The sequence below is a fragment of the Hyperolius riggenbachi genome, chromosome 6 (genome assembly GCF_040937935.1).
Source record: "Hyperolius riggenbachi isolate aHypRig1 chromosome 6, aHypRig1.pri, whole genome shotgun sequence".
Classification (NCBI taxonomy): Eukaryota; Metazoa; Chordata; class Amphibia; order Anura; family Hyperoliidae; genus Hyperolius; species Hyperolius riggenbachi.
The window spans coordinates 336,501,006-336,526,390 of record NC_090651.1 but is presented as its reverse complement, the minus strand read 5'-3'; the positions used below and the strand labels follow the sequence as shown (position 1 = coordinate 336,526,390).

The following is a 25,385-nucleotide window of genomic DNA, read 5'->3' as shown; positions in this document are numbered from 1 at the left end:
GGGCGTTTTAGCTTCTGTCAGGGGGGCATAACTATTGCCCCGTAACCCGAATCGAAAGTAAACTTATTATATAATGAACCTTATGTGTAGTAGAGCTAATAAATACAACATTAGTATCAAAGAAAAGAGTCTCATATTGTTTTCCAGTAAATAAGGTGTTAAAGAGTAACTGTCAGGCTGCAAAAGCGAATTTAAACCTCTATTCTCCTGTGTTAAACAGTTTAGAAGGAAGCCAAAAAGGCAATACTGCAGTTAAAAATCTCTCTTACTTTAGATGTTTGCTGACAGCAAGGCTCCGTATTCCCAGGCTCCTAAGGAGGACGCAAGCCGAATAACAGATACTGCAAAGCATTCTGGGGCCCTCCCCTGGCTGCTAGTGAGGCTCAAGTTACAACAACATGTAACAGTCTAGCTCACAGCACTAATAAATCTCAGGGCAGAGTACACTGCAGGAGTCCGCTATTGTTCCTAGCCACATGGCTAATTAATATTCACTGCACAGTAGTGTTATTCATTACCAGCCTTTGTGAGAGTGGAATCATCAGGAAGCAGGCAGGACATGACAACACATTTGGCTTCATAGGAGACAGACAAACATGGAACCTACCATGAGCTGTCAGGAGCATCATTCTCTGCAAATACTATATAAAAATTATGTGAAGTACAAACATGGACAGTGAAATGCATATGTAATGTAAGTACAGCCAATCTTTAGCTACTGATATATGTGTTTATTTTCTCTGAGACCTTATACCTAACAGCTCCTCTTTAAGAAACATGAGTTGTTATCTATGCAAAAGAGCTTCTCTGAGCTTTATGACCAACTTGAGATGAATATAGTCCTGTTTTCTGAAGCACTTAAAGAGAACCAGAGCTGAAGAGGGGAAAAGCTTTTATACATACCTGGGGCTTCCTCCAGCCCCATAAGCCTGGATCGATCCCACGCCACCGTCCTCCGCTGCCTGTATCCGCCAGTACCGGGTCCCGTACTTTCGGCCAGTAGGCCAGTCGGTGTATAGAGATGGGCCGAACCTCCGATTTTAGGTTCGCGAACCGGGTTCGCGAACTTTCGCGGAACGTTCGGTTCGCGTTAAAGTTCGCGAACCGCAATAGACTTCAATGGGGATGCGAACTTTGAAAAAAAAAAATAATTATGCTGGCCACAAAAGTGATGGAAAAGATGTTTCAAGGGGTCTAACACCTGGAGGGGGGCATGGCGGAGTGGGATAGATGCCAAAAGTCCCCGGGAAAAATCTGGATTTGACGCAAAGCAGCGTTTTAAGGACAGAAATCACATTGAATGCTAAATGACAGGCCTAAAGTGCTTTAAAACATCTTGCATGTGTATACATCAATCAGGTAGTGTAATTAAGGTACTGCTTCACACTGACACACCAAACTCACCGTGTAACGCACCGCAAACAGCTGTTTGTGTAGTGACGGCCGTGCTGGACTGGTGCGCGCCATGGCGAGAGTGCAGGTTTTGGTGGCTTTACAGCCCATATGGTCGGCCTGGCTGATGTAGCTGTCAGAACAGTGACTGTCCAGCTGATCAAATTTGGTCTGACCACAATGAAGCAACGACCTTATTATCTTTTGTGTGCCCCCCGAGACACTCATCTAGGCGCCGGTCATTGCTTCATTGTGATACGCAAGCCCCTTCACCACGGCAAGGTAATGATCACGAAGGGGAATGGGCGCATGTACATGCCTTTTCTTTTGTTGTTGCAGCTGCCCGCAGTGCAGCCAGAAAAATTAGGCAGTCATGTACACGCACCATAAAAATTATTACAGCGGCCGCTGCTAGCAGCGGCCTAAAAAATTCAGCAATCCGCCTGGAGTCCCGGACCCTGTTGGTGGTGGCGGAGAAGGTAGTGAAGCGGCCTGCAGGCAGACATGCTGTGTGGAGGGACTGGGAGCGACTTAGTCTTCTTGGGGCAGGCCAGGCAGCCAGTCACACGGCGTGCAGGCAGAGATGCTGTGTGTGCGGGGACTGACTTAGTCTTGGGGCGGGCAGCAGCCCTCCGGGATCCATGCCTCATTCATTTTGATAAAGGTGAGGTACTTAACACTTTTGTGACTTAGGCGACTTCTCTTCTCTGTGACAATGCCTCCAGCTGCGCTGAAGGTCCTTTCTGACAGGACGCTTGCGGCAGGGCAGGAGAGAAGTTGGATGGCAAATTGGGACAGCTCTGGCCACAGGTCAAGCCTGCGCACCCAGTAGTTCAAGGGTTCCTCCTCGCTGTTCACAGCAGTGTCTACATCCACACTTAAGGCCAGGTAGTCGGCTACCTGCCGTTCCAGGCGTTGGTGGAGGGTGGATCCGGAAGGGCTACGGCGAGGCGTTGGACTAAAGAACGTCCGCATGTCCGACATCACCATAAGATCGCTGGAGCGTCCTGTCTTTGACTGCGTGGACACGGGAGGAGGATTAGTGGCAGTGGTACCTTGCTGGCGTTGTGCTGTCACATCACCCTTAAAGGCATTGTAAAGCATAGTTGACAGCTGGTTCTGCATGTGCTGCATCCTTTCCACCTTCCGCTGAGTTGGTAACAGGTCTGCCACTTTGTGCCTGTACCGTGGGTCTAGTAGTGTGGCCACCCAGTACAGCTCATTCCCCTTGAGGTTTTTTATACGGGGGTCCCTCAACAGGCAGGACAGCATAAAAGACGACATCTGCACAAAGTCGGATCCAGTACCCTCCATCTCCTCTTGCTCTTCCTCAGTGACGTCACGTAAGTCAACCTCCTCCCCCCAGCCGCGAACAATACCACGGGAAGGTTGAGCAGCACAAGCCCCCTGCGACGCCTGCTGCGGTTGTTCTCCTGCCGCCGTCCCCTCCTCCTCCCCCAAAGAAACACCTTGCTCATCATCCTCTGAGTCTGACTCGTCTTCTGCACACGACTTCTCTTCTTCCTCCTCCTCCCCCCTCTGTGCTGCCGCAGGTGTTGAGGAAACAGCTGGGTCTGATGAAAATTGGTCCCATGCCTGTTCCTGCCGTAACGGTTCCTGGTCACGCTCATTCACAGCTTCATCCGCCACTCTACGCACAGCACGCTCCAAGAAGTAAGCGTAGGGAATTAAGTCGCTGATGGTGCCCTCACTGCGGCTCACCAGGTTGGTCACCTCCTCAAACGGCCGCATGAGCCTGCATGCATTTTTCATCAGTGTCCAGTTGTCGGGCCAGAACATCCCCATCTTCCCAGACTGTTTCGTTCTACTGTAGTTGTAGAGGTACTGGGTGACGGCTTTCTTCTGTTCTAGCAGGCGGGAGAACATGAGCAGGGTCGAATTCCAGCGAGTGGGGCTATCGCAAATGAGGTGTCTCACCGGCATGTTGTTTTTCCGCTGAATTTCTGCAAATCGTGCCATGGCTGTGTAAGACCGCCTCAAATGCCCACAGAACTTCCTGGCCTGCTTCAAGACATCCGCTAAGCCAGGATACTTTGCCACAAATCTTTGCACAACTAGATTCATGACATGTGCCATGCAGGGTATGTGTGTCAGCTTCCCCATATGCAAAGTGGCAAGCAGATTGCTGCCGTTGTCGCACACCACGTTGCCTATCTCCAGGTGGTGCGGGGTCAGCCACTCATCCACCTGTTTCTTAAGAGCAGCCAGGAGAGCTGCTCCAGTGTGACTCTCCGCTTTGAGACAAGCCATGTCTAAGATGGCGTGACACCGTCGTACCTGGCATGCAGCATAGGCCCTGCGGAGCTGGGGCTGTGTAGCTGGAGAGGAGAACTGCCACTCAGCCAAGGAGGGGGAGGACAGCGAAGAGCATGTAGCAGGAGGAGAGGAGGTGGCAGGAGGCCTGCCTGCAAGCCGTGGAGGTGTCACAATTTGGTCCGCTGCGCCCTGCTTGCCATCGTTCACCACCAGGTTCACCCAATGGGCTGTGTACGTAATGTAGCGGCCCTGCCCGTGCTTGGCAGAGCAGGCATCCGTGGTCAGGTGTACCCTTGACCCAACGCTCTTCGCAAGAGATGACACCACTTGCCTCTCAACTTCACGGTGCAGTTGGGGTATGGCCTTTCTCGAAAAATAAGTGCGGCCTGGCATCTTCCACTGCGGTGTTCCGATGGCCACAAATTTACGGAAGGCCTCAGAGTCCACCAGCTGGTATGGTAACAGCTGGCGAGCTAACAGTTCCGCCACGCCAGCTGTCAGACGCCGGGCAAGGGGGTGACTGGCCGAAATTGGGTTCTTCCGCTCAAACATTTCCTTCACGGACACCTGACTGCTGCTGTGGGCAGAGGAGCAGGAACCGCTCAAGGGCAGAGGCGGAGTGGAGGAGGGTGCCTGTGAAGGTGCAAGGGAGAAAGCGGCAGAAGCAGATGATGCACCTGAAGGAGGAAGAGGAGAAGGAGGGTGACTTTTCTTTTGTGTGCTGCTGCTGCTTTTGCTCAGGTGGCCATCCCATTGCTGTTTGTGCCTTTTCTCCAGGTGCCTTCGTAAGGCACTTGTCCCTACGTGAGTGTTGGCCTTTCCACGGCTCAATTTTTGTTGGCAGAGCGAACAGATGGCTTTGCTCCGATCTGAGGCACACACATTAAAAAATGTCCACACCGCTGAGCCACCCTGGGATGTGGGCACTATGGGGACCTCAACAGCTGATGCTGAAGGGCAAGTCGGCTGGCTGTACATAGGTGGCGATACATGGTGCCGGACTCTGCCACCAGCTGTTTCTGACGAAGAGCTGCCCCAGCTTCTTTCAGCAACTTCTCTCCTCCTACTACTCTCTGACTCCCCCTCTGAACTGTCCCCCTCTTCATCTCCTCTATTGGGAACATACAGAGGATCCCTATCATCGTCAGCATCGTAATCATCCTGCCCAGCTTCGCTTGCCTCAGAAAAATCCAAACATGCACCATCAGTAGGTCCTTCATCCTCCTTACACGTTACATCCATAGTGTTGCCGCGTAACGCAGACATATGAGCTGGTGAAAAATCATCTGGCTGTAACAACAATGGCTGTGCATCAGTGATTTCACCACTAAATAATTCTTGCGAAGTGTCAAATGCAGCGGAAGTGGTGCTAGTAGTAGCGCTGGTGGCTGAGCAAGATGAGGTGTTCTGTGTCGCTAAATACTCAACCACGTCCTGACAATCTTGGGAGGTGATGGGACGTGCCTTCTTCCGAACACTGTACTGTGGGCCAGGTCCACACGAAATTACATTTACACGACCTCGCGCAGACCTGCCGGGTGGCCTTCCTCTGGCTCTGCCACTACCTCTTCCTCTACCTGTTTTGTCCATATCGGGTATGCACGGAGTGGTATATCACACTGCGTGCACTCACGTAGGTAGGTGGGTTCACTTAACTGCACAGGTACGCGCACTGATGCGGTGGATTCACTGAACACAACAGGTATGCAGTGGCGGGTTCACTGAACACAACAGGTATGCAGTGGCGGGTTCACTGAACAGGTATACAGTGGCGGGTTCACTGAACACAACAGGTATGCAGTGGCGGGTTCACTGAACACAACAGGTATGCCGTGGCGGGTTCACTAAACAGGTATACAGTGGCGGGTCCACTGAACAGAACAGGTATGCAGTGGCAGGTTCACTGAACACAACAGGTATGCAGTGGCGGGTTCACTAAACAGGTATACAGTGGCGGGTCCACTGAACAGAACAGGTATGCAGTGGCAGGTTCACTGAACACAACAGGTATACAGTGGCGGGTCCACTGAACAGAACAGGTATGCAGTGGCGGGTTCACTGAAAACAACAGGTATGCAGTGGCGGGTTCACTAAACAGGTAAACAGTGGCGGGTCCACTGAACAGAACAGGTATGCAGTGGCAGGTTCACTGAACACAACAGGTATGCAGTGGCGGGTTCACTAAACAGGTATACAGTGGTGGGTCCACTGAACAGAACAGGTATGCAGTGGCGGGTTCACTGAACACAACAGGTATGCAGTGGCGGGTTCACTAAACAGGTATACAGTGGCGGGTCCACTGAACAGAACAGGTATGCAGTGGCGGGTTCACTAAACAGGTATACAGTGGCGGGTCCACTGAACAGAACAGGTATGCAGTGGCGGGTTCACTAAACAGGTATACAGTGGCGGGTTCACTGAACAGAACAGGTATGCAGTGGCAGGTTCACTGAACACAACAGGTATGCAGTGGCGGATTCACTAAACAGGTATGCAGTGGCGGGTTCACTAAACAGGTATACAGTGGCGGGTCCACTGAACAGAACAGGTATGCAGTGGCAGGTTCACTGAACACAACAGGTATGCAGTGGTGGGTTCACTGAACAGGTATGCAGTGGTGGGTTCACAGCACAGGTATGCAGTGGTGGGTTCACAGCACAGGTATGCAGTGGCGGGTTCAATGAACAGTACAGGTATACAGTGGCAGGTTCACTGAACAGGTATGCAGTGACGGGTTCACTGAACAGTACAGGTATACAGTGGCAGGTTCACTGAACAGGTATGCAGTGGCGGGTTCACTGAACAGTACAGGTATACAGTGGCGGGTTCACTGAACAGGTATGCAGTGGTGGGTTCACAGCACAGGTATGCAGTGGTGGGTTCACAGCACAGGTATGCAGTGGTGGGTTCACAGCACAGGTATGCAGTGGTGGGTTCACAGCACAGGTATGCAGTGGTGGGTTCACAGCACAGGTATGCAGTGGTGGGTTCACAGCACAGGTATGCAGTGGTGGGTTCACAGCACAGGTATGCAGTGGTGGGTTCACAGCACAGGTATGCAGTGGTGGGTTCACAGCACAGGTATGCAGTGGCGGGTTCACAGCACAGGTATGCAGTGGTGGGTTAACAGCACAGGTATGCAGTGGTGGGTTCACAGAACAGGTATGCAGCCAGCCCAGGAACAAGTTAAGCCTAACTAATCTTTCCCTGAGAGACAGTCTGCAGCAGCTCGCCCTACTCTCACTAATGCAGGCACACGAGTGGCCGTAATGGCCGCCGCTGCCTGCCTTATATAAGGGGGGGTGGGGCTCCAGGGGCTAGTGTAGCCTAATTGGCTACACTGGGCCTGCTGACTGTGATGTAGAGGGTCAAAGTTGACCCTCATAGTGCTTTGTGGGGCGAACCGAACTTCCGGAAACGTTCGCCTGCGGGAGGGGAACGCGAACCACCTAAGTTCGCCGGGAACCGTTCGCCGGCGAACCGTTCGGCCCATCTCTATCGGTGTAAGCACGCGGCCAATTTTCCGCATCACTGGTGCTCTCTCCTTATCCTTACGCGTGCGGCGCCTTACTACGCAGCCGCATGCGTAAGGGTATGGAGGGAGCCCCTGTGCATGCAGAAAATTGGTCGCGTCCGCCGGAAGTGACGGGACCCGGTACCGGCGATAGAGGAAGCGGAGGATGGCGGCGTCGGAGCGATCCAGGCTTATGGGGCTGGAGGAAGCCCCAGGTATGTATAAAAGCTTTTCCTATTTTTTACTGTCCTTCTCTCTGGTTCCCTTTAAACAACCAAGAAACAGTAAGAGACAGCATGAGATAAGGGAAATTCAAAGGGTCATTATTTCTGCTTTGTTTTATAGTTTAAAAGACAGAATGTGCTTTTAAAACTGCAACTGTGACAGTATGATGCAATGGTATAAAAAAAAATGCTATATGACAAAAATAAAAATATGAGACTCTTTCCTTTGCTCCTAATGTTCTATTTCTTATCTGTACTATTCACTATCTCATAAGGGGTTTTTTTTGTTGTTGTTTTTCTTCTGCTTCAGGTTTGCTTAAAGAAAACCTGAACTAACTGAAAATTAAAAGTCAAAATAAGCATACACAAGTCATACTTACCTCCTGTGTAGTCTACTCCTCAATCTCTTTCTCCTCTCCCACGTCCTGTTTGTCCACTGTGATCAAGGGAATTCTCCGTCCTCCATTTTGAAAATGGCCATTACCCCATAACAGCTTTCTGGTCAGCACACTGTTAAACTGTAACATCGTCCACTTGAGCCATAGGGAAACATGGACATTACCGGGCACATCAGTTGTCCACTCAGCTATAACTGACAGCAACTGATATATTTCAGTTCTGACAAAATGTTGTCACTCAGAACTGGAAGGGATCATTGTCAGAAGAAAATGGTGAGCTTCTGCAAGGAACTGATGGCAAGGTAACTATTTAATGTTCATTTGAAGTTACCTCATGTGTTTATTTTAAATACTTTTAGTCAGTACAGGTTCCCTTTAATACCTGCTTCCATCACATCCAGGCATATTTTTTAAATGTGGGTTGAATAATGCTGAAAACCCTCTACAGATTCTAAGGTGACTGAATTACTGTAGTGTATCTGTTCAGTTACATTCACAATATTGTACACTATTTTACTGTGTTGTTACTGTAAACTATTAATACCTTTTGGTCCTGGGTTGTTGTGTTTTTTTTTTTTGTTTTTTTTTTTTGCTTGGACCTTGTAACGATCGGTGAAGCACAGAGAGAATCTGATTACCGGTGATCTGCAGTATCACTGGAAATACAGATATATACCAGATTATATGTGAACTGCAGTATCACCGATTGTCACGGACGATTGCGGGGACGCAGGCGCGTCCTGGAACCGCCCGTGAAGAAAAAGCAATCGCACTCGATTCCCTGCATCGATTGCGCTTCAAAACGGTACAATCTGGGTTGAGTGTGTAGGGACAGCTGAAGTCCTTTTCTTAGCAAAGAGAGCACCATTCCAAAGGCTGGATGGCTCTTTTGATATGCTAATGAGCCTGAGCCTAATCTGCCCCAGAGAGTCCCTGGCTTCAAGCTGTGCTGATGGCCCATCCATCAGGTATAAGGTGACAAGCACCATGGCAGGAGCAATCTAGTTGGGCTAAAAGCCAGACCCACTGGCTCATTCCCAGCAGGGGAGGCGACACCTCGCTGGCTGCTCCAAACTTCAAAGAGCCTTTGCCTGGGAATAACCTGAGTCTCATAGCAAATCCATAACTTCCCAGATCGGTCATATTTCTGGGGTTCCTGAGATGGCAGCTTCACCAAACGTGGGGGAAGTGTAGCATGAGCCCCGATGCTGGTTCTGAGGAAGTTTCAGAACCTTCGGAGGTAAGGACTGCCAGCTAGGCAGTTTCAAACTGCCCTGATGATACCACAGGGGTCCCACCCCTCATGTCTGGTATCAGGGCGCTGGGTAAATCGAGACAGACCTGAAAATGTTAATAAATCTGCCCTGACCTGTATGGTTCTGCGATATAGAGACCATATATGGGTAGATATGATTTCTAGCCCCAGTACAAGGGGAGGGCTCATCTCATCTTTGAGGGGGGTGTATGGCTCCCCGCCCTCACTCCCTCCTACTGAAGCAGGGGCATAAGAATGGCTGAGGACCCAAACTCAGGGTCCTCCACACTGAACCATCTTGCACTCATCAGATGCCAGCTTGAGGATATGCTGGCATCCACCTGGTCTGAACTCTGAACTCTGGACTTTGAAACCAAGAACTTTATGATTCTTCCCACAATAAGGACATCTTTCCAGGAACTAAGTATTTTTTTCCCTTCTTTTATTTTTCATACTGGCTATTACTGTCTTAATAATTGTGATTTTTAATAATTGTCTGTATATATTAATTATTTATATTGCGTGAATAAACGACTTTCCCCAAGTCATTCACTGTTTCGCTACCCTGCTTATCAGCACACACAGAAATGATCCCGGGTCTCTGAAGATACGCTACTGTTTGTTTGTTGTTGGCTAGACAGAATATCGTGTGTTTAACCGTTTTATTCGCAGGATTAGTCAGTCAGTTAGTGGGCCCCACGGTCCCATAGTAACCGCGGTGGTGGCAGTTTACTCTGAACCAGTGGGTGAAGTGGTAATCACCCGTGTCTCACAGGCTCCCTTCTGAGTTGTCTGCGGCTAATTCTTAACGGTTCCTGCGCATTGACTGCGACCAGAGTTCGCACGATCCGTGCGCTGGCACCGTTTAGAAGGCTAAGTGCGGTCAGCCACAAGGGCCCTTGTGACAGTGGTGGCAGCAGTCCCGGCAGACACCACGTCCGACTGCAGTGGCGCAAACGCCCTGTCCAGAACGGTCCATGTTGGGTCAACCCTGGGGGTAGCAGACCGCGACCGGTCCAGGGGAACCGAGCCACAGGCTCCAATAGGTTTTCCTGCCGTACCGGCAACTCGAGGCCCGTCAGCCAGGTTAGCGGCGCCGCCACACATCTTGCGGATGAGTGGCTAAGCCACGGACAAGGGGGAGGGCTGTCACGGACGATTGCGGGGACGCAGGCGCGTCCTGGAACCGCCCGTGAAGAAAAAGCAATCGCACTCGATTCCCTGCATCGATTGCGCTTCAAAACGGTACAATCTGGGTTGAGTGTGTAGGGACAGCTGAAGTCCTTTTCTTAGCAAAGAGAGCACCATTCCAAAGGCTGGATGGCTCTTTTGATATGCTAATGAGCCTGAGCCTAATCTGCCCCAGAGAGTCCCTGGCTTCAAGCTGTGCTGATGGCCCATCCATCAGGTATAAGGTGACAAGCACCATGGCAGGAGCAATCTAGTTGGGCTAAAAGCCAGACCCACTGGCTCATTCCCAGCAGGGGAGGCGACACCTCGCTGGCTGCTCCAAACTTCAAAGAGCCTTTGCCTGGGAATAACCTGAGTCTCATAGCAAATCCATAACTTCCCAGATCGGTCATATTTCTGGGGTTCCTGAGATGGCAGCTTCACCAAACGTGGGGGAAGTGTAGCATGAGCCCCGGTGCTGGTTCTGAGGAAGTTTCAGAACCTTCGGAGGTAAGGACTGCCAGCTAGGCAGTTTCAAACTGCCCTGATGATACCACAGGGGTCCCACCCCTCATGTCTGGTATCAGGGCGCTGGGTAAATCGAGACAGACCTGAAAATGTTAATAAATCTGCCCTGACCTGTACGGTTCTGCGAGATAGAGCCCATATATGGGTAGATATGATTTCTAGCCCCAGTACAAGGGGAGGGCTCATCTCATCTTTGAGGGGGGGTGTATGGCTCCCCGCCCTCACTCCCTCCTACTGAAGCAGGGGCATAAGAATGGCTGAGGACCCAAACTCAGGGTCCTCCACACTGAACCATCTTGCACTCATCAGATGCCAGCTTGAGGATATGCTGGCATCCACCTGGTCTGAACTCTGAACTCTGGACTTTGAAACCAAGAACTTTATGATTCTTCCCACAATAAGGACATCTTTCCAGGAACTAAGTATTTTTCTCCCTTCTTTTATTTTTCATACTGGCTATTACTGTCTTAATAATTGTGATTTTTAATAATTGTCTGTATATATTAATTATTTATATTGCGTGAATAAACGACTTTCCCCAAGTCATTCACTGTTTCGCTACCCTGCTTATCAGCACACACAGAAATGATCCCGGGTCTCTGAAGATACGCTACTGTTTGTTTGTTGTTGGCTAGACAGAATATCGTGTGTTTAACCGTTTTATTCGCAGGATTAGTCAGTCAGTTAGTGGGCCCCACGGTCCCATAGTAACCGCGGTGGTGGCAGTTTACTCTGAACCAGTGGGTGAAGTGGTAATCACCCGTGTCTCACAGGCTCCCTTCTGAGTTGTCTGCGGCTAATTCTTAACGGTTCCTGCGCATTGACTGCGACCAGAGTTCGCACGATCCGTGCGCTGGCACCATTTAGAAGGCTAAGTGCGGTCAGCCACAAGGGCCCTTGTGACACCGATAATCCAATATACAAACTAACCTCTGTTCACCTGAGTAGAGTGTAGTGCTTGGTGTAACAGTAACACTTAGAGGACAAGGCCTCAGTGCAGCAAGGAGTACTGCACAGATTCCTTCCGCAGACCTGAGCTCTCCAAGATGGGAGGAGTCAGACTGACAGTAGGAAGGATTGTCTGGAAGTGACCCTCAGGAGGAAGGGTCGCTAACAGAGCGAGGAACCGCCTCTAACGGTAAGGTAGGTTCTCTAGGTCGGACAAGCCAGGTCGTAAACACACGGACAGATAAAGTACAGATACAGTAGGCAGAGGCGGAGTCTAGGTACAGGCAGGGTTCGGCAACAGGTATCAGAAATATCAAGGTACAAGATCAGGAGGCAGAAACAGAGTCTAAGGACGAGCCGGGGTTCGGCAACAGAGTATCAGAGATATCGAGGTACAAGATCAGGAGGCAGAAACAGAGTCAAGCAGGCAAAGGGTCATAACAGATAATCACAATCAAACTAGTACTTTAGCTATCAACAGAATCTAGCTAAGTGTAGGATTACAGCTCCAGCTGGTCCCGGCACACTTGCGGATCTGACTACGGATCTGGGTGCTCCCACATAAGTGATCGCAGCGCCAGACAAAGAGCAAGTGAACAGCCAGCAGTATATATACACAAGGACCTTTCCAGGACCTCCCTAATTGCTGGACCAATGAGAGTTGTGGAAAATGTCAGCTGACCCGCCTGGTCAGCTGACTCACTTCTGGCTGTTATTTGAACTCAGCCTCTGTGCGCGCGCGCGTGTCATTCTGGAGCTTGGTGGACTATCAGTCCCAGCCACATCAGCACTGTCTTGCAATGTATTTTGTGAACCACTTGCGGGGTCCGCCTCCAATGCGGAATCCGCCGTTCCCAATGCGGATTCCGCCGCTCTGCCTAAGCGGCATGCGGCGGTTTTTCCGCGTTGTGACGCGCTGCTGGACGCGGAAACAGCCGCCTCACTGTGAGAGACGGCGGCTCTTCCGCGTTTCCTCACAGACCTCTTGTGCACTTTATTTATTTTACTATATTAACTAAAATCCACTCAGTTTGCATAGTGCCCCTTTAAATAATCGAAGCACATGTAGCTTGCTGATCGCAGGGGCCCTTTAATTGAAAAATAAAGAGACAAAAGTGTGCAAAGTAGTAAGAATCCCAATCGCATTGCACTGTGGTTGCGATTATTGCCTTTACCAGCCATAAATGAGGCCAGCTTGTGTTGGGGAACCTTATAAGAAATCTGAATATTTAAATGACTTACATGATTGAACAGTAGCAATACAACTGTCAGTGTTGCAACATGAAATCTGCATCTTCGTTCTTCCAGTGGAATAGGTAATGCTGCCGATTTTACCGCAAATGCTTGTTGGTACGCAGGACCGGAGATAATCCTTAGTGGTACTTCCACCTGCACAAGGATGTACACATCAGAAACGGGAAATAGTCATAGTAGCAAAAGGGTGAGAAAAAGATTTTTGTGTAAAACAAAAGCTTTTCCAGCTCAAAGTTCAGTCTGCAAATGTTGATCATGTGATTGTAGCCAGCTGTGCTGAAGGGGTTGGTTTCAGGCAATGTGGAGAGGGCTGCCGCTGCTTACTACGACACAGGAAATAGCCAGTGTCTGAGCTCCTGACATGTTGATCATGTGATTGCAGCCAGCTGTGTTGAAGGGGCAGGGCCGGCACTTACATAAAGGCAAAGGGGGCCCCCGCATCCATAGGGGCCCCCAATTGTCCCCCTTTGCCTCAAAGCATACGACTCATATGCTGGGATGCCCCTGCTCACAAATCACTTTATCCGGCGATTTCCGGCAATTGCGTTTGCTTTTTTTTTTTTTTTTTTTTTTTTACAGTAGCCATAGATTTCAATGTAAAACCACATGTGCGGAAAAGTAGTGCAGGTTGCATCTTTTTTTTTTTTTTTTTTTTTTTTTACACAATGCGAAATTGCGTACGCCTCCCAAAAATGCACAGGAACCATAGACTATCATTATATGCAATTGCGCATGCATTTTCTGGATGCGGCAAAATGCTGCAGATTTGACCCCTTTCTCACAACCTGTCATGCCTGCAGGCTGCCTGGAAGGGAGTGAGCAGGCAAGCAGAGATTGCTGAGGGGGGATATTATAACTTTGTGTAACACATCTTTCCTTTTTCAATCTGGAAAAAAACTCCCCAAAATAATTGCATATTTAATAAAAAACAACAGTTCCAATGAAGGGCTGTTAAAAAAGACATAAAAAGCCTGATTTGGCTGTGATGAACCAGCAGATGCCGGTGCCATACTTTACCTTCAGTGGTTTCTCTGTAGGCCAAGCCGCAGCTGTAGGAGCTGTCAGCACAGGACTGGGCGACACCTGTGCAGTCTGCCTTTGAAGCACAGTAATTGCATGATAGAGAAGTGGCTGCAGGATAAATCAGAAAATCACAAAGAGGTGGTGGTTAGCGCTGTTGCTCAAATCAGAATATATACATGGCACACACAACACAAATACAAAGGGCTGCAGCACATGACTAAAAAATGTATATGTAACAAGGGCTCTTGGTCACGCTTCACATCATTAATATTAGTGAGCACTTTTAAAAATGCCAGCGCTTTGAAAAGCACTTGGCTTATGTATTTGAATGGGATGGAGCACACCAGAGCGATGTGATTTTGTCCCAAATGCAAACACGGGTACTGCAGCATTTCTGCTGATTTCTGAGGTGATTCTGCCTCAATGTTAAGTATAGGACAGTAGAAAATCGCTCTGAAAAGCGTTAGATCAGAGCGATTTTCCAAGCATTTTTGTAACAGAAACTGTTCGGTTACAGCTTTACTGTAACAAAAAGTAAAAGCTACTCCAAAAGTCTCCAAAAATTTCTAGGCATTATTAGAAAATCGCCAGGCACATGCCTAGAATCACCTAGAAAAATCGGTACTTATCCGTTAGCCGGGCGCATCCTCTAGATGGCAACAAAACTCCACCAGAGTTACATCTTTCCCTACTATTCATGGCGGCCTGGAGGGGGGAATAGTAATTAGCGCCACATGCCGGATGCGCCCGGCTAACGGATAAGTACCGAAAAATCACTTCGAAAAGCGATAAGTGTTTGCGATTACAGTAGCTTTTGGTGTGCACTGGCCCTTACTTCACCCTCTGCTCCAGATGCTGCAGCCAAAGGAGACACACATTGGTTGTGACATCCATTTCACCTTGCTATCCACAAGAAAAACTCAAGCTTTACATTGAGACCTCCTGACATTGCAGTTACCAGTTAGACTCCATATTGCCCACAGCTGTGGCACAGCTGCTTATAACCAGAGACTTTAGACAATCATGTACTTCATACTCAGAAACTGTGTACTTAGACTGACTCGGTAAACAATGCGCACTGCCTCATACTTACTTTTCATTACAGTCAGTGGCATAGCAATAGGGAGTGCAGAGGTTGCAACTGCACTGGGGCCCTTGGGCCAGAGGGGCCCTGGGAGGCCCTCCCTCAACTGCAGTATTAGCTCTTTATTGGTCCTGTGCTAATCACTTCTATACATGCTTTGAATAACAGTAATCATTAACACACTGCTTCCTATCCCCTTCTTGCACCTCTGACATTGTGGTTGTCCTTCCTTGGCAGGTTTTAGTGCACCGTATCAATTGCCATGTATGGAATGCTTGAGGGGGCTCAATATAAAACTTGCACCAGGGCCCATAGCTTCTTAGTTACACCACTGGTTACAGTATCCTCAAAAAATCTCCTTGAACTGATATGTGGTGCCACCTTGCAGCGTTGGGGAGTCTTGGGCAAGTACTCCTTGCTGAATAGTTAACTGGTTGCAGCCAGCCAGGATTCTAACTGTGTCAAAGGTGGTGCCTTAACCATTTCAGCCACGTGGACGTGAGCTTCACATCCGCAGCGGCAGGTGCTAGAGCTGCAGGAGCGCGCTAGTCACGTCCCTGCAGTTTGGGAGGTCTGCAAACGATCCTGCGGGCAGATGCCCGTGATCGCGCTGCTGCTGCTGCTAGCATGTCAGCCAAGAATAAACACCATTTTTGTTCAAAAACAGTGTTTATTTTGTAAATCTATTATTCTGTAAATCTCCCGCCATCATTTCCGCCGCCCGATCGTTACATTTATGAATGGAAACAATGTTTCCATTCATAATCTCCCCGCCACCTCTGTGATCGGAGGCTTCCAATGGAAGCCTACGTCACTTCCACTTGTTACAATGTAACAATAGATTGTATCCTATGTAGCGTCATTGTACGCTACATAGAATTTTGCTCAGCGGGGACATCTTGTAGCCAAATAGTAAAATACACCTACTGACTAAAAGGGGAAAAAAATAATATCTATGTCAAGAGGGCATCTTATTAATAAATAATGGGCTCAAAATTAGTGATGGATGTAAAACTGAAAAAATGCACCTTCATTTCTAAATACAATATTGTCATCATACATTATACTAGGGATATAATTTTAACGTTGCAATAACCGGGACAAATGGGCAAATAAAATGTGTGGATTTTAATTATGGTAGCATGTAATATTTTTAAACTATAATGGCTGAAAACTGAGAAATAATTATTTTTTTTTCATTTTTTTTGTATTATTCCTGTCAAAATGCATTTAGAATAAAATAATTTTTAACATAATGTACCACCCAAAGAAAGCCTAATTGGTGGCGGAAAAAACAAGGTATAGATCATTTATTTGTGATAAGTAGTGGTAAAGTTATTGGGGAATGAAAGGGAGGAGCGCTGAAAGGGGAAAATTCCTCTCGTCCATAAGATGAAAAATACCCGCGGGCTGAAATGGTTAAACCAGTACAATATTCAGCTGCCCCATGATCTATGTAATGATTCTTAAATATGGTTATGGTTACATACTATAACCTCATTAGGTTTATCTCTCTACTGTTAGTGATTGTTTAAAGCACTCATCAGCGCTGCGTAATATGTTGCCGCTTTATAAATACAATAAATAAATAATTTATTAAGGAGTTACTGATCCAATGCACTATAAGCACAAGGAAATATGACACTGGCTGAATCACAGCCACTAATGCTGCTTGCCAATTTTTGCCAAAGTCATTTTTGCATTGAAAATGTTATATTTGATTTTTTTAAATATATTTGTGAAAATACATTGTATGTTCGCAGTGTGAATTTTTGCCAAACTTTACATTGTCTTTCATGAGCTGAGAGCAAATTACACCTTTTAAAGTAAAAAATTGAAAAAAAACAAAACAAAAAAAACATGCCTTTTAACGTGTAAAATCACAAATGCATAACAAAATAATTTTTAAAGTCATTTTCACTCAAAATTTGAATTTTACACATTTTCACGAAAATTAATGTGAAAATAATATTGATATGTTTTTCTCATCGCTACCAGCCACCTAGACCTTAGCAGAGATTTTTTTTTTATCTTTTTTGGTATTTCTCTTGTTAATGCTTGTATTTTTGTAATTGTAAATGAAGAGAATAGCAGTAATTGCCACTGACTAGCAGCTGCCACTGTGCCAGCAGCGTGGCTCAATGTGTCATGACTTTATTTTTATTTTTTGCCAATAGTTTTTCCTGGTATTTTTTAAAGTACTGTAGATGAGTAATGCAGATATAACATCCATTCTAAATACAATGAACACATTGAGCAAAGGTAGTAGTGAGTAAACAATGAGTAAAAACAAGGAATAAAATACAGTAATACAACTGGTAGATGTTATAACCTGTTAATCCAAACTAAAGTGGAATAAGAACGAATAAAGTGAAACCGTAGGAATAGCCTGAACTATTCCTCTTCATGGGTGGAGTCTAGTGCAGCAATGATCAAATCTTAGAAGTATATACTCTGGTAAAAAGAAGTGTTTATAAAAGTTCTGGTTCTCATTTATTTTTTATTCTATTTTTTTTTTTTAGAGATTGGGAAATAGTTTAGAGAGTTAGAAAGAGTAGACATTAGTTTAGGCCAGTCGAAAGACCATTGGTCATGCCATAGGATTTGGTTATTCCCGGGCCTTGGCCACGTATTACATTTTTAAGTTGAAGTCTACTAGGTTAGTTACCTGGGATATTGAAGGTATTTGTGGAGGACTCCAATATGTCAGGAGTAGATGTCTGGCTGCACATACCAAATGTCTTATTCCTAATCTGAGTTGTGGGGGGAATTTATCTATGCCTATAAGAAATAATGTTAGTAATGGTGAAGGGGGGACATAATTTCCTACTATTTTTGAGATGATTCTATATATTAGAGTCCAAAAGGGAACAATTTTGGGGCAGTTCCATATCACATGTAGGAGTGTGCCAGTGAGAAGACAATCTCTCCAATAATTGATAAAATATAGAGAAACCGAGAGCCCAATATAGTGTAGTATGTCAAAACATAAGTGAAGTAAGGCAAATCAGTGAGAAGAATATACTCACAAACGTGGGTTACCACACAGGCAACCACTGTATAGGCAGGTGAGGAGATTAGACCTGTCCTCACTCAGGATTAAGAAGTCGCTCTCTGTAGATGAGAAAAAGGGGTAGATCACCCCTCCACCAGGGGTGGACACGGTATAGCAGTAGGAGAACAGAGGCGCCAGCAGGATAAAAGTGGATAAAAACTTTAAAATTTGCTTGGAGGAAGTGGTGGACTTTATGGAGGTAAGTCCACCACTTCCTCCAAGCAAATTTTAAAGTTTTTATCCACTTTTATCCTGCTGGCGCCTCTGTTCTCCTACTGCTCTCCAATAATTGAAGAGCGTTGATGGGACATCTTTGCCATTTTTCGGGGAAATACCATTTGAATATTTTTTTGGGGTGTTTTCAATATGTGTTGCACATTTTTAATATTTCTTTAAATTTGATAAGGATTTATCTAACTCTAAAGTAGGGATAGGTTTTAGTAGATGTTTGGTAGCAGGGGCAGGTGGGGTGTTATTAATTTAGTCATGCCAAAAGGCCATTCCTCCTTTATGATTGGCTTTAGGGGCAAAGATAAAGTCCCAGGCTTTCTGGGGTATATCTATTGAGTGCAAGGAACGAGTATTCAATAAATGGGCAATTTGGTAGTATGTGTAAAATTCCTTACCCGTAAGCTTATATTTCCACTTTAGGTAAGAAAATGGTTTGAGAGAGATGACTTCTGTAATATCATTTAATTGTGTGATTCCAGCCTTAAGCCAATTATTTGAGTTCAGGTTAGGGTGCAGTACATTTGTTGTGCTACTCATTCACAGTGGGATTTACATGCTGGTGATTGGTGAAGGGGAACATGTGTTCCCTGAGCCAATTGCAGTGTCTGGAAATGAATGGACATAACTTAATCACAAGCCATGTCCATTCAGAAACATTTTAATTAACCATTTAAGGACCACCGGCTTACATCCGCCAGTGACCAGGCTATTTTTTACTAATTAGTGCCCTGCAGCTTTAATAGCACACAAATGAGTCTATCCCCCTTTTTCTGCCCACCAACAGAGCTTTCTGTTGGTGGGCTCTAATCACTGCTGCAGCTTCTGTTTTTTTTTCTTTTTATTATTCATTTAATTGTGTGGTTTTTTTTTTTTTAATAAAAATGTCTATTTTTTATTATCCCCCCCCCCCCCAAATCCCTGCCTCGTCCAGTGAACCATTGAGAGCATCAGCCTATGAGAGGGGATCACATTGCCAGCCTCTCCAGGGGACAGCCATGTGACAGGGCTATCCCCAATACAGAACTGCAGTAGATCGCAGCGCTGCAATGTAAATCGGTGTATATTAGCAGAGACTTTTGTTATTTTTATCTTTTTTGTACTTATCTTGTTAATGTTTGTATTTTTGTATATTAAGTTGCTGAATTCTAAATGAAGAGAATAGCAGTAACCCCCACTGACTAGCAGCTGCCCCTGTGCCAGCAGCATGGCTTGATGTGTCACGACTTTAAGGGAATGTTTGCACATTTATTGTGGTGCAGTGCATTTGTTGAGCTACACGTTCACGGTGAGATTTACATGTCGGCAATTGGTGAAGGGGAACATGTGTTTCCAGAGCCAACTGCAGTGCCTAAGAATGAATGGGCATGACTTTAACCTCTTTAGCCCCAGAGGTTTCTACCCCCCTAGAGACCAGGCCATTTTTTTTTTAATAACTTGGCACTTCACAACTTTAACGATTTATTGCTCGGTCATACAACTTAGCACCCAAATGAATTTTACCTCCTTCTCTTCCAACAAATAGAGTTTTCTCATGGTGGAATTTTATTGCTGCTGCTATTTTTATTTTATTAATGAAAAAAGGATATTTTGTAAAGAAAAGAAAAAAAAACACAGATAAGTTTGTTAGCTTCCTCCTTAATTGGACCTAGACTATGACACAAACACTACGCTATACATACATAGACATATGTCTACGGTAGGGATTAGATTTTGAGCCCCTCCGAGGGACAGTTAAGTGACAAGACTGTACTCCGTCCAGCGCTGCGTCGGATGCCAGTGCTATATAAATCCTACTGATATTATAAATAGGAAAGTTTGGATGTTTGGATGTTTGTTACCCAATCACGCAAAAATGGCTGGACGGATTTGAATGAAATTTGGCCCACACATAGTATATTACCTAAAATAACATGTAGGATACTTTTTATTCCCATAACCAAAAATTGGGCGGAGACAAATACAAATTTCACTGGGAAAATGTAAAATGCAGCCATTCTTACACTTTTAATGGTAGGGTTTCTCAAACTTTGCACAGTTGGTCACTGGGAGACTGGGTGTTTAATATTCAGAAAAGTAGGTGGAGCCTAAAAAAGCCAATCAAACTTCACCTATTGATTTCAAGGGGAATATATTTAATTGCTGCCGTTATTGCACTGTGAACGGCACAAACCTCAAACCTGGTACAGTTGGTCATTGGTTGACTGGGGATCAAATTTAGAAAAGGGGGTGGAGCTACACATCAGATTTGTTTCATTTCAATGCAAATTATTGATGCCAAAGACCACAAAGCCAACAAACTTGGTCATTGAGTAATTATGTGTTAGGGTTAGAAATGTGGGTGCAGCCAACACCAGCCAAATACATACCCGGGCAACTCTGGTTCATCAGTGGGTGGAGACAAATACAAATTTCACTGGGAAAATGTTTAATGCAGCCATTCTTACACTGTTAATGGTAGGGTTATCAAACTTTGCACAGTTGGTCACTGGGTGACTGGGATTAATATTCAGAAAAGTGGGTGGAGCCTACAAAAGCAAATGAAAATTCACCTATTGCTTTTTAAAGGGGAATATTTAATTGCTTCCATTTTTGCACTGTTAATGGTACAAGCCTCAAACCTGGTACAGTTGGTCATTGGGTGACTGGTGTTCGAATTCAGAAAAGGGGGTGGAGCCACTGAATATCAGATTTGTTTCATTTCAATGCAAATTATTGATGTCAAAGACCGCAAAGCTCACAAACTAGGTAATTAAGTAATTGTGTGTTAGGCTTAGAAAAAGTGGGCGGAGGCAAAACCAGCCAAATACATACCCGGGCAATGCCTGGCCATCAGCTAGTACTGAATAAATAATAACTAAAAAAAAAAACAAAAAAAAAAACAGCCTGCCAGCACTGATCGTTGGCTGGCAGGCTGATGGCTGGGCCCCGCTGTGCACAGTTATGGGAGCGCGAGCTCCCACCGAACCTCATTCCTCGCATAATGATGCATATATGCGTCACAGAGGAATAACAGAGCCGAGAACCTGCCGCCATTCTGTGTTAGGCAGTCCCATAGTGGTTAATCACGAGCTATGTCCATTCAGAGAAATTGAAAGTTAAAAAAACCTAGTCACAAAATGATTGAACACTTCCTGCTAACTTCCAGGAGAATGTATAATGCCATCTAAAAGCCAAAAAGTAAAATTAAAGTCAATAAATAAGTACAATTAACCAGGGCTGTGTCGGAGTCAGAGTCGAGGAGTCGGAGCAATTTTGGATACGTTGGAGTCGGTGGTTTCAGTAAACTGAGGAGTCGGAGTCAGATGATTTTTGAACCAAATCCATAGCCTTTGTAAAAATTAGACTAAGAAGTCGGAGTCGAGTACTCGGAGCAAGTTTGGGTACCTGAAATCCGAGTTGGTGGTTTTATAAAATGAGGAGTCGGAGTCAGATGATTTTTGTACCGACTCCACAGCTCTGCAATTACCTTATTAGCAAAAACAGCTTGTAATTATGAATAGGGTACAGAAAACACTTATTGTACTAAGAACATAATTTGAGTTGTTTGATAGCCAGGACAAATGAGCAAATAAAATGTGCATGTGTTATTTATAGTAGCACTGTTTATTTTAAAACTATTGGGGAGATGGGGAAATTGTGTTTTCTTGTCATTTTTTTCCCTATAAAATGCATTAAAAATAAAGTAATTACTGAAAAGAAGTATCGCCCATAAAAAGCCTAATTTGAGGCAAAAATAAAAAAAATAGATCATTTAGGTGTAATAAAATGTGATAAAAGTGATAAAGTTATTGGCAAATGAGTGCTGACAGTTGAAAATTGCTTCTGTACTTAAGGTGAAAACAACCCGTGGACTGAAGTGGTTAACTTACATTGCGGGTCCTTGCACACAGGACCCCACTGCATGTAAGTGCAATCAATAACAGGCAGTTATCAAGTAGAAGTATATTTGCCCACTCTCCAACCTGACTGGTTTTGCCTTTATTGCACCCTCAGGGGGATTGGAGAGGAAGCAGATAAATAGGGCAATATATATATATATATATATATATATATATATATATATATATAGTAGAACCAGCGCTCAAGATAATAGTTGGTAACCTCTGGTAATATGAGAGGTCCAATTCAAATACATTAGAATATGTTCATTGGGTGACCAGTGGCAACATTAACGTAAGAACTAAATTTAGAACATGTAAACAGTCCCATTTATGAGTTTATGTACCATCATTTGAAATTGGACGTGTAGCAATGTTTTAATGCCTACTATTGTAGTGATTAGGGATGGTCAGAAATGCAGATTCCGGAGAAATTTTGATTTTCTGCAAAATGTCAATTTCCGTTGCCACGGTATACTGACAGTAATGTGATTTTCAAATTCCAAAAATGTATTGGTTTTAAAAGGACATCCGCAAAATACTACAAGTTCCTTTTTTAAAACCAATACTTTACATCACAATATACCTGTGAACAGTTCATTGGCTAAATACACCTAGGGCAGGGGTGCCCATTAGGTAGATCGCGATCTACCGGTAGATCGAGAAGGCCTTCATGGTAGATCCCGATCCCACTACATTTTCCATTCTGTATATACAAGTGTGCTCCTAAAATTGTACATAGGTAGATCACTTTGACTTGCTAATTTTTAAAAGTAGCTCACAAGCCGAAACAGTGTGGGCACCTCTGACCTAGGGAGACAGGAGGAGGACACCAAGGGGGACAGGATAAGGACACAAGAGGGGCAGGAGGAGAATGCAAAGGGACAGGAGTAGGACACCATGGAGGATAGGAGGGGACACCAAGGGGGACAGGAGGAGTACACAAAGGGGGTAAATTAAGAAATAAATGAGAAATTAAAATACAAATAAACAAGGGAATGAAAATAAAATAAAAATAGATACAAAAAAAATAAATAATAAAAATTAAGAAAAACTATGAAAGAATATAAAAAAACCCAAACAAACAACAGAATATCAAAACATAATCAAAAGATCAAAAACCATCCATATCGCGAACCCAATATTAAGAAAAAACACAAAAAGCAAACTTTATTGACTATATATCATATTTATATTAAAGGTGTTTTATTGTACTCTCGATTTAAGCCTTTAGGTTCTAATGTTTCAAGCCTACAAATCAGAACTGCCTCACGGTACAAGAGTTTTCTTACTCTATCACCCCCTCTTTTATGAGGGGCCACCTGCTCTAAGATCTGAAACCCGAGTTGGCTTACTGTATGTCGGGCTTGTTTACAATGAAAAGGGACAGATAGTTCTACTGCTCCATTTCTATTGGTACTTTTGTATTGGTGCTGATAGTCTGTTTTTCATCCGTTTAGTTGTTGTCCCACATATATTAACCAGCAGGGGCATTAGAGTGTAAACTACAAACTTCGAATTGCAGTCATACTGGCCAATAATTTTAAACTTAGTGCCATTGTGTGGATGTATAACCTCACTACCCATGACCATGTAACGCCAATTGGCGTTAAGTCCTAGGGGCATGGTTTGCAGGGATCGCGCGCTAATGAAAAATAAACATATTAAAAAAATAGGCAAGAGGTGCGTGCGAGGCAATTCTAAGATGGCTGCTTAGACTCCCGGCTCCAGCCCATCCCTCTCTCTAAACCGGCTGCAATCAGCTCCTACTCCGCTCACACCACGCGACCACACTGGGATTAGCTTCAGGACACCCCCGGGCACAGATGGCTACAAAAACTACCTCCAAGAAAGTCCTGCAAACCAGAACTATGGACCGCTTTGTCCGTGCACCTATAATCCAAGATGGCGCTGACTGCGCTCCAGAGGCAGACACAGCTCCTCTTCCCCAACCTACGCAGCAGACCTCACAGCAAGCAGGTATGAGTCCCACGCCACCGGACCATACACCGCTCAGGGCCACTTCCTGATCTTGGTGGGTTCCCTGGCAGGGAAACCTGTCAACATAGCTAATGTGTACGTCCCCAACACACACCAGATCGATTTCCTAACCTCTTTCTTCACAAAACTCAATAGGGTAACCAAGGGGACCCTTCTTCTGGGTGGTGACTTCAATTTGGCATTCTCTTCCTCAAAAGACAAAAGTAAAGCACCCAATTCCTCTTCCTAGCCTCACATGACAGGAAATCACGTAAATTTAGGATACTCTTAAGAAAGCACAAACTTTTTGACCTATGGCGAATAGCCAACCCCACAAGTGTGGAATATAACTTGCTTCACATTCTAGAATAGACTACTTTTTCAACCAACACTTCAGTTTTACCTATCTTCACTAACTCAATTATCATCCCAACAGCTTGGTCTGATCATCAGGCAGTCACAGAAGAACTAGATTGGTTATCTACCCCCCACAAGCCTATGCATTGGAGACTTAACAAGTCACTTTTCAGGGATGAAGCATTAATTGCCAAATGTCATGACGAACTGCAATCATTCTTCACAACTAATATTGATTCAGTCTCCTCACCCATGACCATTTCTCAGATATACAATGCTTAAAGCTTGATATTGAATCACTTCAGTCCTCCCAACTAGAGAAGAGTCTCAAGTGGACAAGGCAGCTATTCTTTGAAAGAGGCAATAAACCACACACCATCCTCGCTCGTAAAGTTAACCTTCCTGGCGTTTTAAATCCCCATGGCCGCGGGTGGTTTTTTTCACCTATTTTTTTTATCATATAGCTAGCCTATCGCTAGTGATCGGGTAAGACATGCAGCTAGCAAAGTTCTAGCTGCGTGTTTTAAAAAAAAATTATGCAAATCGGCCCACCAGGGCCTGAGCGATCCAGCGCCGCGTTACTGGATGTCCGTGTCGCCCAGGAGGTTAATCCAAGAGGTACTTATCAGGCTCTCCATTCTCTGAAAGATCCCAAGGGTACTCCTACATCCTGACCCTCTAAAGATAGCCCAAATCTTTACGTCTTTCTACGAACAGCTTTATAATCTACCAGACTCCTCTTCCACCCCACACTACGATGCAAAAGTCTCATCCTTCCTTACTCGACTTAATATTCCAAAACTCACAGACTAGGAGC

The 25,385-nt window shown here is 45.4% G+C and overlaps 1 protein-coding gene across 4 annotated transcripts in view; it reads right to left on the bottom strand.

Moving 5' to 3' along the window:
• LOC137522940 (serine-rich adhesin for platelets-like) overlaps nucleotides 1-25,385 on the bottom strand; it is a 292,674-nt gene that overhangs the window by 66,375 nt on the left and 200,914 nt on the right. For all 4 annotated transcript variants that reach the window (XM_068243098.1, XM_068243097.1, XM_068243096.1 and 1 more), the window contains exons 10-11: nucleotides 13,978-14,091; nucleotides 12,949-13,095 (exon numbers count right to left, since the gene is read on the bottom strand). In XM_068243098.1, coding sequence (XP_068099199.1) covers nucleotides 12,949-13,095; nucleotides 13,978-14,091 — 261 coding nt within the window. The remainder of the gene's footprint in view (nucleotides 1-12,948; nucleotides 13,096-13,977; nucleotides 14,092-25,385) is intronic.